Source organism: Colletotrichum chrysophilum (assembly GCF_026319265.1).
Source record: "Colletotrichum chrysophilum strain AFK26 chromosome Unknown scaffold_81, whole genome shotgun sequence".
NCBI lineage: Eukaryota > Fungi > Ascomycota > Sordariomycetes > Glomerellales > Glomerellaceae > Colletotrichum > Colletotrichum chrysophilum.
The window spans coordinates 20,779-36,617 of NW_026517368.1; the positions used below are offsets into that span (position 1 = coordinate 20,779).

Sequence of the window (15,839 nt, forward strand, 5' to 3'; positions counted from 1 at the left end):
GCCTTGTCATGTTTTCCAAGCCTCTCTTTTCCATGAGTCTGCACCTTGGCTTTGTGACTACCTTTGACCCCAAAAATAAGCATGGCGCAGCGGCTGTCCTCCCACCGGCAACTGACTGGCCGGCTGCCTCCGCTCCGGGTACCGGCGAATGGCCGTCCTAGTCTCCCGCACGCACGGGGCCGAGTCGGTGCCCGCGGACGACACGGCCGAGACGCGGGGCTTTCCACACAGCTCAGGAGCAACTTGGAACGCTGTTCAATCAGATTCTGCATTCTCAGTTCTGCACTACAGTCCTACTTCAGTTTTATCTCTTGATACCCCACTCCCTCCCAAGCAATGACATGCTTGAACTGGGCTAGTCCAACTCGCTGGTAAAAGCCATTCCCAACGTGAGTGACCACGAGACCAACGCCCAACTCCCTGAGATCTCTCATGGCCACTCCTAGAAACAGAACTTGTGTTTCTTTGTCTCGTAATTCGTCCCTAAACGCTTTCTCATGCAAGTCAGGGAATTCGTCGCATCCGCCTGAAATGACATCGCCGTCCTCGTCGACTTCATTTTGACCAACGTCATCCGCATTGAGCACGCGGCAGGTGAGTATCACATGTCTTGGGCTCCTCGTCCCAAGTGTATCCCATCCCTTGACCTTCGCATCCCTCTTTATGAACCTCTCGGTGTACATCACTTGCCGACTCAGCGATGCCCAAGACCAGCTTGGTGCTCGACCTGATCTTTGTAGTTCCTCCTCTTCCGTCCCTATGCCCTTGGGCTTATACCAAGCAAGCAGCTCAACAAACCACTTCTCCCACAGCCCAAAGTAATCACTGTCCTCCCACAAGACCTCGAGCTCCCTCGTGATACCCCGCAATGCATCCAGCCTATCATCAGCCTTCGTCAACAAGCGCCGAGTATACTGCTCGACAACAGTTTTCCACAAGTACAGTTTCTCCCCATCGTCATGACCGTAAAGCCCAGCGTTGTCCTCCTTGAAGCTGGTCCACGGTAAGCCCTCCAGCGGCTGCAAATACTCCAACGCCTCATCTCCCCCTACAACACTCTGCAACTCAAGCTCTTTACACTGCCAAAGGAGTTCATACTCCGAAAATATCAGCAACCTCGACGAGAGCATGTACTCTTGGAGCACCCATCCACGCTTGTCCAGTATGTGCTTTGGCTCATAGGGCCCCGATCGAAGATACACCGTCCCCTTGCCCGTCGCTCCATTCACAACCACCCGCTCATCGGGGAGATACTCCCCCGTCTGCTTTAAGAACCCATCCTTAGCCCTCTGAGCTGTCCCCGCTGCAATGGTGATGGCGGCGTTCTTGTAAATTGTGGCCATTTTCCCAATCTCTTTCTGCTGGTCTTTTTCACAATCTTGAATGATGCAGAAAGCGTCCACCCAGAGGTATCTGAAGCCAAGCATCCTCGTGACCTCAACCGCGTCCTTTACCGACTGCTGCAGGGTCTCTACTTGTATGCCGTTCTCCTTGGACATGTCTTTCAGGGTCCGCATACGCAAACATACTTCCTGTTCACCGCCCCAGCAGTAGCTCAATGCGAGGTACTCTCCATGTTCATCCGCATCATTAATAAACAATCGAAGATAAGAATCGCCTACAGAGCCAACGTCGAGAACGCGGGAGGGAAGGACGGTGTCGCGAGCGAACTTGCACGCTTTATGTGCCCTTTTGCATTGTTCGTGATGCCGTTTGGCCTTGATGAGAACCTTCTTCGTCTTGACATTCCTTCTAAGGGGACGGCGAGGGATCAGTCTTGCCATGGGATCATCTTCAAAAGCTGTCAGTATATGAAAGTACATAAATCTGCAATCAACAGAAACACCCCTACCTTGTTTGGCGTAGGGGTAAACACGTATCACGATCTGGTCTATGTCTGTTATGAAAAAACCCTCCAAAACGTGAAAGGCCGGGCAAACCATGTTTCCGGCCTTATCCACGGCTTGCCGATTTCGAAAGGTCAACGGTGTATCGCCAGGCCATTTCGCATCCACTTTCTCCTCGATAGTCCGGGCGATCAAGAAGCACGATGGGCAGCCCGCCCCGTCATTGATCGCGTGAGTTATCTCAGAGAGGTTGAAGTGACGAAAGCCGGTTGGGGAATTGAGTGCCCTCAGACCTTCTTGCGAGAACATGAGACTGCATTTGGCGCAGCCTATATCGAAGTCCAGATCATCCCCGCGAACCTTTGTCCAAGGTGGGAGATCCTCATCGTCGGACTGCGTCACCGACAGACGCCGGCGACTATTCGTCCTATGAGTAAGAATGGTTGTAGTGGTAGTGGTGGGGCTCATGATTTACAACGTAAGATGATGGTTGAGAGTGGTATCGCGACCAGACTGGAGTATCTCAACCTGGAGTATCACCTAAATTCGCTTGAATTGAGACGCGACCTGCAAAACACCCAGAAGAAATTCCCGATTACAACGAGAGAGCCGCCGAGTGCGCCATCGAGTCTGCCCTGCACTTATGTGGTATTCCCCCAAGGGCAACGGCTGGCCGAGGCCCATGTGGCTGAGTCTGCCTGCAGGAAGGCAACCAGGCTAGCATGCACGAATGGCAAATTAGGGCGGTTATTCAGGCAGCCGCTGCGACCATCGACAAGGGACTTATGCACTTGGAGTTGAGCACCAACAAATGAATTTCGCATTGTTTCGTCTGTCATCTAGAAGAAATGGTGCACTTGACGAACCCCAAACGGCCCAGGGGACAAGATGTTGAGAAGGGAGAAGAGAAACAAATTAATTGTATCAGGGTATTATCAAAAGAGTCTAAGATCAACTCATAAACTCGTCGAAATCATCAAAGCACAAGACAGCCTCACAGCGTCGCATGAGCGCGCTGCCATTTGTAACGGAGGACAATAACCGCCCAAAACCAAACGCCCCACCAACCGTCATCCACATCTAGTCAATTGACTCGTCCATTTGTTCTGCGGGATCGTCGTCCTTCGCGAACCCGATGGCAGCAAGTTTCTTCTTCACGCTTTGTTGAGAACTCATTTCCTGGAGCGATCCGTCAGCACATGTTGTCTTGGGGACCGCGGTGAGAAGATACATACCACCTCGACGGTGTCCTTAATGACATATCTGGTTACGAGGACCTTCTGGCCCTGACCGAAACGAATGGCGCGGGCAATCGCTTGATTCTCGACGCTCGGGTTCCACTGCAGCTCGACGATGAAGACGCGATTTGCGCAGGTGAGATTTAGGCTAGGAAGCCTCATATTAGAAGTGCTTTTAAACCGTTGGAATGAAGGACATACCCGAAAGCACCAGTGCCGGTTGTCATTATGAGAACCCTGTTGTCATCATTCTCTGCAAAATTGCCAAGCATATCCTGTCTTTGACGAAGGGAGCAGTCGCCGTCGATCCGGAGGTAGGGCACTTGTGCCTTTTCGAGGTGTTGGGCTACGAGGTGTAGAGTTCTCGTCCAGCATGAGAAGATAATGCTGAGATCCGTTAGTGAATGTGCTGAAGAGATGGTCTCAAGCACTTCATCACCTACCTCTTGGTTTCATTCAGGTTGACTTTGACATCCTCAATCAAAGCCTTCATCTTTGTGGAGTGCCCCGTCGCGTTGAAGTAAACCTCGTCATCCCTCTGGGAAGAGGGGATCTGAGCCGGGGCGTCGACCATCTCCACGTCTCCTGAACCCCCAGGCCCATCAACCCTCACAACCGGAACACCAGAAGGCAGCGCACGCTGCGCCCTGGCAGACCTCATCCAGTTCTCACACACAGGGCAGTGTCTCGCTTGCGGGCTTATCGCGCCGGCCGAATAATCAGACTGATCGAGGCACTCCGAACAGAAGACGTGCGCGCACTGTTCCTCGAACTCGTTCCGCAGCCTGCTGGATCCCAGAATCGGCATCGGCTGGTGGCAACCGTCGCAAGTGATCTCCGCATTCTGGCCCAGCGCGCTGACGACAGCCTCCCGTTCGTCGAGTCGGTACGCCCGACGGTGCCAGGAGAAGGGCTTCTGGTACGTCCCGTGGTTGCATAGGATCCGTAGCTGGAGGTTCGCCTGGAATAGCCCGAACTTTGAGCTCTTCTCCACCTCTCCAACCTTTTGCTTGATCGTCCGCATCAGGATCTCCTTCGTCTTGTCGTACTGATCACGCTCTCTCGTGCTGAAAACCAGCTCCTTGGTGACTTCCTCGAGACCAGGGAGCTCCAGGAGCTCTTTCGTCCGGCGCAGGCAGAGGGACTCAAGGAGCGTGATCAGCCGCCCCTTGACCTTTTCCGTGTTTTCCTCGCTCTGCTCAAACGGCAGCTCGATGTATCGCCGGAACTTGGCGGGCTCGTCAAATGGCTTGGCGCGAATGAAGGCGAAGAGGGCACCAATGTCCGAGAGCTTGTTCTGTATGGGCGTTCCGGTGAGGCACCAACGGGAATTGGCGTGTAGATCTCGGCAGGCATGGTAGAATGTCGTCGCGGGGCGGCGAATGATGTGGGCCTCGTCGAGGACAACGCGGTACCAGCCAATCTTGTGAAGCAGAGAGGACTTCTTTTCGAACTCTGCCGAGAGGGTGTTGTAAGTTGTGACAACGATGTGGGAATTTTTGATGTTGTCAATGTCTTTCTCGCGGCCAGGTCCGTGGTACTTGATGGTTTTCAGTTTATCTTTGACGTGTCTGTTGCTCGTCAGCATTGCCCTACGATATCTTGGTACGTTGACTTACTTGTTTATCTCGTTGGTCCAGTTGTAAATGAGGACTGCAAATGTCAGCATTCGTTAAAATATAACCATGCATACGGTCACCTACGAGCAGATGACACGACTACTAATGTCGAACCAGAGTAGCTAATGTCCTTGAGCTTGTCGTCGTTGCTGTTCTCCTGCACTGCCCACTCTTGGCCCGTCTGAGCAGTATTGACAATGAGAGAAAGGATAGACAGGGACTTGCCCATGCCCATTTCGTCGGCCAAAATACCCCCACCTCGCTCCTCTGGCCTCGTACGTTGCTTGACGTTAGTGATCTTGTGACGGTACCTGGGTAAGGTATGTTAGTGCAATGCATGTAGTACGTGAGAGGGGTGCGAATGTACCAATCACTTCCGTCAACCTTGACCGGCTGCCAAAGGCGATAGGAGTCGTCAATTTCACCAGACTCCCTCTGCAACATGAACCCGAGTGCCTCTTTCTGATGTCTAGTGGGGGTTAGTAAAAATGGGCTCACGAGTCTCGTTGAGTGATGTACTCACATCAGAAGTTGGCTGTTGAGTCCCTCGCCACCATCTACCTTGTCGAGGTACCTGAGGTCCCTGTTCTTGTCCAGAGATTGGTAAACTTCCATCATCATCTTTCTCAAAGTGTCTTCTCTTGGCTGCCTCTTTGCCGGTCCGCCGCTATTCACCGGCCTCACCACGTTGTCGGCCGTAACCTCAACCCCATCAAGCCGAAGCACGTGTGGATTGTCGTAATCCACGTCCTTCCTCGGATGTGCTGGCTTCTGCAACCAAAGCTTCCCCTCTGACAACTTGTCGCCAACTTCGTGCGCAGCTCCTCTAGGTCCGTAGACGTTGATGTCGACCTTGACCATCGCTTCAACAGGCTTTTTGGCGCGGCCAATGGTTTCTCGGAGGGCGATAGTCGGCGCGATGGGTTCGAACTCGACGTCGGTTCGGGCCAGCAGCGGTTGGAGAGTCTTGCCGGGAGCAGTGCGCAGGTAACCGAAATCTGTGTTTTCCTTGTCTCTGAAGGCGAGGAGGACATGATCCTGTGAGTCTGAAAGGGCGAAGCGTTGGTACTGTGTCTTTCCTGAGGTCATTGCTGCTTGGTGGGCGGCAAGGAGCTTTGAATCGGTGATCGCCATGTCCCCAATCAACTTGACGTCGACATTGTAGAGCTGTTGTTGTGAGTTGACATTCATAGAACAAGGGTGAGGGGGAGGCGAGAATGGATGAAGTATGAAACGGTTAGCATACCATCCCGTAGCAGACTTTGTCAATTTCTTCATCCCCAGCCGATGAACATGAATCTGAGCCAGTGACGATAGATTCGGGGTCCATAGAAGGGGAATGAGTGGCAGGCATAGAGTCTGCTGATGACCCTGAGCCTGAAGGTGACGGATGGGATACATAAGATCCACCAGGGGAGGCTATCGTCGTCATTTGCTGCTGGCCCCATGTTTCAAGCTCGAAATTCAGATCATATGGCGTGTCTTCGGTACCGAGATTCAGGTTCAGATTCAGATTTCCCAGCTGATCAGTGGTGTCGAACTTTGAGTTTTCGTAGTTGAAAAGGATGTTGTTGAAAACATCGCCCAGAGACGAGTGGTCCTCGAGAACGGGGGTTTCCTGTGGGTATTCCATGCCCACCCCCTGGAACTGGGTTTGGCGAGGATAGTTTCCCGTGTAGTCGTCGGCGCTCTGGTACGAAGACCCTGAAATGGAGCCGTGAGGGGACATGAACGACGGGTCAGGGTATTGGCTATGACCATCGTCGTCTACATCATTCAGAAGACGCTTAAGTGACATGTTGGTTGACGGGCTTGACGTTGATGTTGACGGGAATGCCTGTCCCGTGTGTTGGAGGGTGGTGTTCATGATTTCGTAAAAGTCCTCGCAACCAGTGCAGAAGAGACCATAACCAGATGATTGGGGGAATTCCAATTCAGTCAATCAATCAGGCTCGCGGCCTGAATAAGAGGCCGGGCGAACCACTTTTGAGCACATGATGGTCGGTGACGTGAGGCATCGAAGGCGGCTGTTTGCTGTGCATTTCTGGCGCGTCCTCAACGGTCTCGTGAGGCGCAGTGCAGACGATGGTTTGCGTAGTGCATCGTGCACTCCGAAGAACGCTGAGCTGTTCGCTCCCCGTCCCATAACGCCTCCCCCGCCGTCCCGTCCGCCAGGAACAGGAACCTAACGTAATGCATGGGAAGGGATGAAGGGATGGGGGGGACAGCCCAGCGGGCATTAGCGGGCTTCGGGCTCGTGCGAACCACGAACCAACGGTACGCATGGTGGTCCGCAGGGCTCCGTACTGGCGTAATGGACACCGGCACTCACAGTCTCCCGCCTGGGGGGCTGGTGTTTTTTCCACTTTACCAGCCCTGGAGCAGCAGCAAGTCAACGTGTGTGTCCTGTGCTGTGCTTCGGGTTGTTTGTGTGCGTGCCTCCACTGCTTGCACTGCCTCCCCGAGGAGCCGCAGCGGGACCACGGCCACATCTCTACCCCTGTCTGTCTGCTCTCACCGTCGGGACCTCCTAGGGGCTCCGCCACAGCACCGTAGGAGGGCTCTCCAAGTTCCAGCACTACTGCGTATGCTGCCGCAGTGCCAGCGGTGGCCTCTCGGTGTCCCCCGACCGGGGAATCAAGAGCCTCAATGACGAGGGGTCTGTTCCCACTTGCCGATGCTTGTTTCTCTTGGAATGCTCGGAGAGGGCTCCGATCATGTTGGGGAAGATGACGTATGGTTTAGACCTCGTGCTGCTTTCTTTCATCTATCTTTCTCCGAGGATTCGTAAGGCAAGTTGTTGTATCTACGGTGAGTACCGATGAGAGACAAGATGAAGAGACATAGAGACATGGAGACAGACACAGACACAGACACAGACACAGACCCCTGTCTATTGACTCGGCGGTCACTAAGAAATCCAAGACACAAAACTGCCTGACAGCTTCAGAAAAGTACACTGCAGAAAGGGGTGGGATATCACCCCTCACGCATCTCCAATCCCCAAAGAGATCTCAAATGCCCCTCATAAGGCTTCATAAGGCGTCCGGCGGGGGAGGGGTCGCGAGGTGGCCGGAGCAGCCCGCGCGTCTGCGCGTCCCCAAATGCCATGCTGCTGCTTGTGACTGCTGGACATGGGTGAAGCATAATGCAGCCCTTTCACCAGTCTCCAGCACGCAGCCCCATTCAGGGTTGTGCGGGTTCTATTCGACTCAATGCCAAAGAAGTGGCTTGTGTGGACCGCAAGACATCATCAGCGCAGAGAATACGTGGAAAGATGGAGAGCGAGCTCGCGGTGGCAGTGCAGTTCGGCTGCCTAGCGCCTCATGCCACCCCTGCCGATTGATGTGTCTTTTCTTAACCCCTGTCTCTCAGGCGGGCCAGCGACATCATCAACACCAATGGGCCACCTCGTGTCCTCGACGTTGAGCTGACAGGGGTTGCTCAGACGGGGTAACATTTCGGGATAGTACCGCCTGACTGGCTGCCTCTCTCGGTCTCTTTTCGAGAAACGCATCAGCCTCAATGATGTCGACTGCTCGGATGGCCCCGTTGTGCCGGATTGCGGATTTCTCAGGACCCTTTCTTTCCAGCCCAGTCTCGTCTAGTTTCCTTCTTTCATTGCTTTCCTTCTTGGATTCTGCAATGTCTCCCCGCTAGCTCTTTGTTGTGTTGGCTGGTGAACTCAACCGAGACCATTGAACCCACAGCGGCGGCATTGGTGTAATCCACGGGCCCCGAGTCAGCAAACACCCCCGGAATCCCACCGGCGAAAACAGCCATGTCCAACGGCCCCGGATCCGGCACCCTCCGCTTCGGAGCGGAGGCCGACTCTCTGGCAAAGGCTGCCAGAAAGTTCAAGGCAATTCTCAACCCCAAAGATGCCGAGGATTTTGAAGAAAGCAGGAAGAAAGTCGTTTGTGAAGAGCTCAATCTCCTGCAGACCCAGCAACAGGCCACGAGGAACCTGATGAACATGAAGAGACTACAGAGGTTTCTTGATGGGATGGGTGACCTGCAAACTGTACTGGAGAAGTTGGATTTTCAAGCAGTGGACAGTATCATGGCATGCATCTGGGGCCCTATAAGATTCTTCTTCAAGGTGTGTCACATCCATCGTGTCCCTTTGCTACTGTCACATTGACACGTTGTACTTAGACAACCAGCCTCAACGAAAGGGCTTTTGACCAAATCCTTGACGTCTATCACCGCCTTGGTCTCCACATTTTGCGCTTTCAGGAGCATTTGCGCGTTTTTCAGACATCTCAAGAAAGCATCAAGTGCCTGGCGCGCACTTACAAAGATATCCTCAAGTTCCATGCAGCAACCTACAGACTCTTCTCTCTCCGAAGCCAACGTATGCTACTCACTAAAACCCCCCCTTCGAGCTGTCTTGCAAATCTAACCTATTCGGTCAACAGTATGGACAAAGCTCCACAGAGCAACATGGAAAGACCTGGACCCCAAGTTCGATTACCTATCGAAGACTCTCAAGCTCCACGCCAAGCACATAGACGACCATGGGTCATACCTTCGGCGCATGGACTCAGGCTTTGGCGACCCGAGGACCAATTCCAACCGTAGCCGTAACACCGGGTTCCAATTTTACGAAGGGGCCTACCAAGATTTACGAAGAGCCTTCAAAAAGGACGAAAAAGAGCGTAAACACAACCAGAAGGATAGAATCATAAAGTGGATCGCGGCCAAGGTCGACAAGCTTCACGGGCAATTCCAGAAAGACCGAAGCGTCTGCCCAGAGAATGGCGAATGGCTCTGGCGCCAACACGACGAAGTCTCCAATTGGATGCGAGAAGATATTCCCGAAGAGTCGACAATCTGGGTCCATGGTCCTCGGGGCATGGGCAAGTCCGTCCTCGCATCCCATATCGTGGACCGTTTGCGTGAACTCGCCATGGATGGCCGCGATGTGCCTTCCAAAGCACAAGTGTGTTATTTCTACTGTCAAGCAGACGAGTCTGAATGTAACAGCTACCTTGGCATCCTGCGGGGGATTTTGCACCAACTCGTCGAATCGGCCGAGGTCCCTGACGACGACAAATCTCCCGAGCAGAACATTGCAAACAAAAACCTAGCCATTCTCCCTCTCTGCGAAGACAAAATGACAAATTCGGGTGGCTCCACGCTTACAAACCCCGAAGTTGCGCAGTCTCTGATCGAAGTCTTCTTTGAGAACAACCTGCGCCAGTATGTCGTTATTGACGGGCTGGACGAATGCAAGATCAACGAGGAGATCAGCAAGGCCAACGCGGAGATCGCCCAGGCCGTTGGTTTCTTCACAAAGGCAGTCAACGTTTTTGATGATTTGAATCAGGGACAGCTACGGGTAATGTTCATGAGCCAGTCGAGTAAGGAAGTCCGCCGATATATGGAAAGAAGCATGGATAAGAACGGCCTGTCGCTAAAGTCAGCGGAGGTTGAGTTGAATGCCAAGGAGAACATGGAGGACATTCGAAGATACGTAAGAAGAATGCTGGCTCCGACAGATGATGGAACAAACACCTTCAACTTGTCCGAACGGGAGATACAGGAGATTGAAGACAAGATCTCAACCACGAGTGAAGGTATGTTTGAAATTGGGCAGCGGTGGGATGATGGCTAACGGGCGTGACAGGTCTATTTCTATACGCGCACCTCGCAATGAAGTTTCTACTGGAACAGGACACTAAAAAGGACCTTCTCGATAAGGTGAAACCAGGGGTGCTTCCAAGGGGCCTCAAGGACATGTACGTCTTCCTTTCCGCAGAAAGCTCCTCCCGGGAACTCACAACCGATACAACCATGCTTGAACAAATAGCTGACACCACTTCAGGTATTCCAAGTTACTAGGAGCCTTGGAAACTCGTCTCAAAGAGAAAGGAACCTGGCACCGCGCAAGGCAACTTTTTGGCTGGCTCATCTGCGCTCACCGGCCCCTCAAGTTGCACGAAATCCAAGCAATCCTCTGCTTCAACCCTGAAGAAGAGGTAGTTGACTTTGACCTCTACAAGCTCCGCGTCGGCGTCACCGATCTCTTGGGTTCTTTGGTGCAGGTCTTGCCGGGGGACAACATCCGCCTCATCCATTCCACGGCTAAGGAGTAAGTTGCCATATCACGACATTGCTGGCAGAACGCTAACAGCACCCCAGATACCTCGCCGATACCGAACACATTGACGCAAAGACCGTCCAATGCGAACTCGCAACCCTTTGCCTTCGCTACCTCTCTCTCCGCTGCTTCGTCGCCGACGACTACTTGGAATCCGAACGACGCGACCACATCCTCCACGGTTACTTCTCCTTCCAAGACTACGCAATGTCCCAATGGTACAAACATGTCATTAAGGTCATTGAAACTTGCCGCTCTACCTTCAATCCCAACAACTCCCAACTGCCGAATACGACAACTTCCTTCCACAAAGCCCTCGAAAAGTTCATATCCTCCCACAACAACGACCTCAAACCGCTAACCGAGCCCAATGCCCCTTCAGACCTCCCCCGCGAGCACATCGATACCTTCCAAGACCTTTCCTTCTACTCTCTGCTCCTCCGGCTTTGGAACCATATCTATATCCACCAAAACGGCTCTGTGGAAGAGCGAAACAAGGTTGGCATCGCCCGCCTCGAAGACGCCCTCAAATCCCATCGCGCCCTCATCGAAAAGGACTTCAAGCCGGACCGAAAGACACAAAACGACGACACGATGGAGGACTACTATGGCCCCAACCTCTTCAAATGCTCCCGCACCCTCTGCAAGTTCTTTTATCACGGCTTCAGCAACAAAAAAGACCGCGAGTCCCACCAGAACCGCCACGACCGGCCGTACCCGTGCCTCATCAAGGACTGTGGCTTCGCGCCCTTTGGCTTCTCCTCCAATAAGGACCGGCAACGGCACGTGCGGAACTACCACCCCGAGGAGACCGAGGGGCCGTCCCAGTTCACGCAGATGAGCCGGCGCGTCGAGACGGCCAAGTTCGAGTGCTCAATCTGCAAGAAGAGCTTCACGCGCAACATCAACCTCAAGGGCCACGAGAGGAGTCACTTTGGAGAGAGGCCGTACGCGTGTTCGCACTGCGGCAAGGCGTTCGCGAGACTGAATGACTGTCGGCGGCATGAGAGGATTCACACGAGGAATAGACAATGAGGCGGTGATTCAGGCTGTATCTGTGATTCGGAGCGGTGTTTGGAGTTTTGTTTGTTATTCAACGGGATATCTACAGGAGGGTATATAGGTAGCAGGTTCAGAGCCTCGACTTTGTAATGGACATTCACTAGGATATCAGAGATATCAAAGATACTTTTGTTTTAAGCCAGACTTGAATCAAACGCCTAAACATCGCCGTGAGAATCAACTCAACCCACGACTACTTAAAATGACTGAAGGATACGGCGGATGGTTTGCAGGCGGCACTGGAGGCGCTGATGCGACGGGTCAAAGCACCTCGGGCTCTGTGCCCGTCAACGGTCCTCGCCCTGTTTAGATGGAACCATGAGAGGAATTAAGACGGTTTTTGCGAGTGAGAAGTTTAGCAAGGCACACAACTTAGTCTCAAGTCACTCATTGCTTTGCCATGACTACCCTTAGTCGTTTGGTAGGAGCTCAGCCATGTCCTTGTCCAAGGTGATAGCATTGTTTAATCGCCGATACGTCCATCTAGCCCAGCTGATCACTGGCTGTCGGCGTGGATGTTCCACTCAACGAAAATAGTACCAGGAGTAGGTCTAACGGTGGCGAGCATGATATCTTATATCTCAACCAATTCAACGTCTCCAATATTCCTAACTCGCAGTATAGGACTTAGCTTGCTTCACGACGCGATTAGCCATGGAATTTGTCTTGAATAGGCCTATGGCAAAGAACATCCGCATCTAGCTGACTATATACTTCATTAAGAAGTCATCCAGATGAACTAGAAAGGAATCAATGAACCTTTTCACAGATGCATCATCTTCTTTCCCCTGTGATTCGTAGTTCGTGATGTAGCTGTAGTCCGCTGACCGGAATTGTTCCCACGCAGTTATGAGAATTTTAGGCTCCGGATGAAAGCAATGCTAACACCGGGAGCGTGAAAGTCGAACTTCTGCGAGTGGCGACGCCTTGCTCTTGTATGTATGGCAGTTATGAGAACCAGAACATCTTGAAAATGCCTCATTTGATTCACCACCCTGTTACGTTGGCTCTGAATTGGCCTGGCTTGACGCTTCAATGCCCTCGTGTTCCCACGAAGACGGTCAACGAAGTCGTTGAGCTGACAAACCATCACAACAGCGATCAGCGGATGGCCAGGCCAATCCAAGATTTTGTCGAACCCCAACTACCGATAACCTCCGAAGATCAACTGAACCAAGATGCAAGATCGAGACGAGGGCCCTGGTTCTCGCTTCGCCCGCGCCACAGTCTTACCATGCCACAAACTGCCATGACTGCATACGAGGTTGCACATTTCAACCGAGCTAAAGCCGTGGTGCCGAGAGCGTTCCAAGAAACTCGCCGCAGGATCGGCGCCGATCGACATCCCGAGGCACGGCCGGTGAGCATGCCTACGGGGCGCCATCACCACCGGCGTGCCCTCCCACTGGTAGCGTACCACCGTACTCATCAGCTTGCCCAAGTCTTCCTGACTTTTATGAGGTTCGGGCCACGACGGAGACAAGCCGGTGCCAGGAGGCGGACCCAAGCAGTCACCCCGGAAGCAAGAATTGAAGACCGTTGAGATCAACAACGGGGCGTTTGGAAGTCAAAAGCTTGTTGCTTTCACGATCCCAACGATGAAGGGCTCGCCAATCATCATGTTGCCGGTGCGGCGGCAGTGATTCTGCGGGATATTCTCCGTCCCTGAAGAATTGCGCTTCGACGCGCAAAGAGCCGCGCCCGAACAAAGACCGCCCGCCCATCATGACTCAACGTGGCGTGGTAGAGCGGACGTTGCGAGGCGGTCGAGTCCAGGAACGGCAACCCGCAGCGTCGCCGGCCACCAATGATGGTCATAGTTATTTAGCAAACATGGCGGACATGGCCCCGTGGCGGTCGCCCAATTGCGCCAGACCTGGTTGAGCGATTGCCAGAGACAGTTGGTCCTCCTTCACCTGCGTGTCGTGAGCGCCGTTTGGCTTAGCGCGGATGCTAGCAGCGGCGAAGAACAATTATCCGTGGCATAGAACGATGGCCTTGGGTCGGCATCCTTTGTGTGTGGGTGTGGGTGTGTGGGCCGGAAAACTAGAGGCACAATGAAGCCACAGCGTGCTTCTTGTTCCAGAAAGCGCGCTGTCAGGGCAAGAGGGCCAATGATAATGGCTGTGGCGAACGATGATTGTCCAGAGCTACGCTGTTTTAGCCGAGCAATGTGGCGAGTGCATCTCAACACGATGCGAGTTGAAGAATTTGCAGACGATATGTGTATGGTGGACAATGTTGGTGATGACGAAGGTCGTACCGAATTGGAGTGAGTTGCCTCATTGCGCGCGGTGACGCAGGATGGGAGCATTTGTCCAGACTGCCTCTTCCTGAATGACGCCTACGATGAGACCAACCTGCCGGTAAGTGTGGGAGCATTGAAATGTGTGTATGGTGTGTGGCAGCCGTGACGATGGGCCAAGCCGATTGCTCCCATCGGATAAGCACCAATGTTCTGCTCCTTCACACAACCCATTCCCACTTCCCGCTGCCCAACGTCGGCTTGTCCACCTAGCATCGTCATATTTTCAGCTGTCGTTGGTTCCAACACGGTGTTGAGGAAACCGGGCCCCATTGCGACGGGCACGGAGGCCAGAGCGCTCGGCGGTTGGGGTTTGCCTGGGGACAAGCGGAAGAATCGGCACTTTGATCAGCTCTGGTCCGTTGGAACGTCCGCCGGCAACCGCATGTCGGGCGGGTCCATGGCTCGGATTTCTAATTCCAACCACCCGCAGTAGACAATGGTGCTGCCGTAGTCGGACTTGGCGTTGGTGTGACTACGTTGGCTTCGTCGTCGTTACGGAGCTGGTCGAGTCCGACTGGTTGCTTTCTGAGTCGAACTTGGCGTGTCGAACCGGGAAGGCAGCTGTAAGCTGTGACGAAACGTCTGGTTCGGTTTCCGTCGCCTCTCATTAGACGATTTCATGATTAGATGGATAAGCCCTGACAAACCAGAGGCGAAACAAAACTGCGACCCCGGCGGCCATAACTGAGAACGTGTCTGATAGACCAACCAAGGGCGAACCCCGACGGGACGACGTCACCGTCACGAAACACGATGCGAGTTACAAGCAGATGTTTTTGGGAACAAGCAGCATGAGGTATGCATGCAAGCGGCGCCGACAGGAGCTATGGGCGAGCTTCTCCAAGTCAGCGAGCTCCCAGACCAAACGGCGGATGACTGCCGAGGAACAAGACCAGGAGCCTATGTCCTATTTCAGCTCCATTCCGAGGAGTAACACCCATTCTGCAATTCCAGTCCATCAGCCCAATTGGCCTGAATGACTGGAGCAATAATTGAAAGGAAAGGACTGATCGGCAAGTAAGAACGAGGCCGAGATTGCTTTCCCCAATTCCCGAAGATGCTTGCCAGTCGTAGCTGGTCTGAGAACAGACAGAAAAGTCCGGGGTAGACAGGGATGCTGCCCGCCCGGGGTTCATGCCAGGGGTGTCAGGTGCGCACTCTCGGGGATGACGGCCGGCTACATTTGAAGGAGCCAAGACGCCCTCCTGTTCCTTTCAACTCGATGGCGTTGGAATGAGTTGCTGGTCTGTTCGATTTGGGGTAGGAGTTGGGGACTTGTGTCCGGGGCTGGGATGGCTGGCAGCTGGCTCGGTTGGAGAACCATTTCACATCGTTGATACTTGCCGTACCGTGTGAGCCTTGGTCTTTGAAGGGAGCCAATGGGCAAGCTTGGATAATCTTGAGGACAGCGACTTCCATGCCACCCATCCATCTTCGAAGTGTGAGCGGATTTGGGGTCAAGGTGTGTGTGTGTGGCCCTAGTTGGCCATGCAGGGTTCGAGAAACGTGGAGGGGGATGGTGGGCAGCCAGACGTGGTCCAGGAACGCTGGCTGTCGTTGCCGATTTGTCACTGGCGCTCGACACCGTCAACTCTTGAGGCAACCCGTCAATATTGACGTGATAGGTCGGGAACATTGGGAAGAAAAGGCAACCCAAAC

At 53.5% G+C, this 15,839-nt stretch overlaps 3 protein-coding genes across 3 annotated transcripts; 1 reads left to right on the forward strand and 2 right to left on the reverse strand.

Moving 5' to 3' along the window:
* Positions 1 to 293: 293 nt before the first annotated feature.
* COL26b_008880 (uncharacterized protein) lies at positions 294 to 1,784 on the reverse strand (the record flags this gene model as incomplete). Its single annotated transcript, XM_053181626.1, has 1 exon — positions 294 to 1,784. One exon carries the CDS (start codon positions 1,782 to 1,784, stop codon positions 294 to 296), a length of 1,491 nt encoding a protein of 496 aa, XP_053034384.1.
* Positions 1,785 to 2,927: 1,143 nt separating this feature from the next.
* On the reverse strand, positions 2,928 to 6,502 carry COL26b_008881 (uncharacterized protein; the record flags this gene model as incomplete). Its single annotated transcript, XM_053181627.1, has 9 exons — positions 2,928 to 3,026; positions 3,083 to 3,233; positions 3,287 to 3,472; positions 3,529 to 4,656; positions 4,705 to 4,738; positions 4,789 to 5,015; positions 5,072 to 5,173; positions 5,228 to 5,871; positions 5,951 to 6,502. The coding sequence occupies 9 exons, from the start codon at positions 6,500 to 6,502 to the stop codon at positions 2,928 to 2,930; spliced, it is 3,123 nt and encodes a 1,040-aa protein (XP_053034385.1).
* A 1,983-nt stretch (positions 6,503 to 8,485) lies between these two features.
* COL26b_008882 (uncharacterized protein) lies at positions 8,486 to 11,845 on the forward strand (the record flags this gene model as incomplete). The annotated part of the gene is made up of 6 exons (XM_053181628.1): positions 8,486 to 8,806; positions 8,863 to 9,061; positions 9,126 to 10,286; positions 10,337 to 10,448; positions 10,535 to 10,801; positions 10,852 to 11,845. 6 exons carry the CDS (start codon positions 8,486 to 8,488, stop codon positions 11,843 to 11,845), a joined length of 3,054 nt encoding a protein of 1,017 aa, XP_053034386.1.
* Positions 11,846 to 15,839: the final 3,994 nt, after the last annotated feature.